The sequence below is a fragment of the Myotis brandtii genome, unplaced genomic scaffold (genome assembly GCF_000412655.1).
Source record: "Myotis brandtii unplaced genomic scaffold, ASM41265v1 scaffold642, whole genome shotgun sequence".
NCBI lineage: Eukaryota > Metazoa > Chordata > Mammalia > Chiroptera > Vespertilionidae > Myotis > Myotis brandtii.
The window spans coordinates 337,385-338,967 of record NW_005370473.1 but is presented as its reverse complement, the minus strand read 5'-3'; the positions used below and the strand labels follow the sequence as shown (position 1 = coordinate 338,967).

Here is a 1,583-nt window from a genome sequence, read left to right as displayed (position 1 = left end):
GCCTAAAGAGCTTGTTCTGTATCATCAGTCGCCTAAGGCTACGTCTCCATGCCTCTGTCATTCATTCAACTCCTTCGTCACATCCCATAGGCATTGTGTCATCTCACATCATCGAAAGGAGGGCGATGCAGCACAATAAGATATTTTGAGAGAGGCGTTGATATGATTGGCCAAGGAAGAGTGGCTCTCTTTTCCTCCCTGGCTGCGTGAAGATCAACCTTCATCATGAATGACACGGTAACTATCTGGACCAGGAAGTTCATGACCAACAGACTACTTCAGCGGGAACAAATGGTCATTGATGTCCTTCACCCTGGGAAGGCAACAGTACCCAAGACAGAAACCCGGGAAAAACTAGCCAAAATGTATAAAACCACACCTGATGTCATCTTTGTGTTTGGATTCAGAACGCACTTTGGTGGTGGCAAGACCACTGGCTTTGGCATTATTTATGATTCCTTGGATTACGCAAAGAAAAACGAACCCAAACACAGACTTGCAAGACATGGCCTATTTAAAGAAAACAGAAAGGAATGCAAGAACAGAATGAAGAAAGTCAACTCAGCCATGCTTGGTTGTTACTCTCTAACAACTTTTGCATGTACCATACAGCAGTGTAAGCTATAGTCTCTTCATGAGAGGATTAATAAACTATAAACTTAAAAAAAAAGATATTTTGAGAGAGTGAGAAACCACAGTCACATAACTTTTTATTATGGTATATTGTTATACTTGTTTATCATTACTTATTGTTGGTGTTCTCTTACTGTACCAAATTTACTTTATCATAGGTATGTGTGTATAGGAAAAACATAGTATATAGAGGTTCAGTACTATCCATGGATTCAGACATCCACTGGGGGTCGTAGAATGCATCCCCTGTGAATAAGGAGTGACCACTGTATCACGTCGGGGCGTTTTTATGGGTCAGATGTGTTAAGTGGTCTCCATCACTTCTGCTTATATTCCATTGTCCAGAGCCCAAGTCACAAGTCGCCACTTAACTGCAAGGGAAGCATAGTTCAGGCGCAGGCTCGGGAGGCAGAGGGGACTCTGGATGCTGGTGTGCACTAGCAAATCCCTCCCAGAGTCTTTTCCCCAGTTTAGCCAATCAAGCCTGAGAACAGGGAGGGCTGGGCAGGGGGAGATGTGGAACGCTGCTGCTTGCACACACTGTGCATGCAAAGTAATGCACATAGAATGTGCCTTTCCAGGTTCAGGCAGTTTTAAGCACTAGCTGCAGAGTCACACAGTTCCTGAGACCTCCTCTCCCCCAGTCACCACAGGAAGAGGGACAAAAGGAGTCACTTTTTACTTTTTCCTGGATTCCAGGGGCGGTGGAGACTAGTAATATTGCTTACTAGCCCCTCCCCTTTATAGCCTGGTTCCTTCCATTCTTAAGCTTCAGATCTTTTCTTCTTCTTTTTATTTATTTATTTACTAGAGGCCCGGTGCACAAAAATTTGTGCACTCGGGGGGGGGGGGGCCCCCCGCCCGGCCTGTGCCCTCTTGCAGTCTGGGACCCCTCAGGAGATAACGACCTGCTGGCTTAGGCCTGCTCCTGGGTGGCAGAGGGCAGGCCC

General features: G+C 46.1%; 1 protein-coding gene across 1 annotated transcript; it reads left to right on the top strand.

Annotated features, from left to right (window-relative positions):
- The first annotated feature begins 225 nt into the window (after positions 1-225).
- LOC102256957 (40S ribosomal protein S24) lies at positions 226-627 on the top strand. Its single transcript, XM_005880570.1, has one exon. It carries the CDS (start codon positions 226-228, stop codon positions 625-627), a length of 402 nt encoding a protein of 133 aa, XP_005880632.1.
- The last annotated feature ends 956 nt before the right edge of the window (positions 628-1,583 follow it).

Coding starts and splice junctions, on each gene's coding strand:
- LOC102256957 (XM_005880570.1), top strand. CDS start 226: ATGAATGACACGGTAACTATCTGGACCAGGAAGTTCATGACCAACAGA.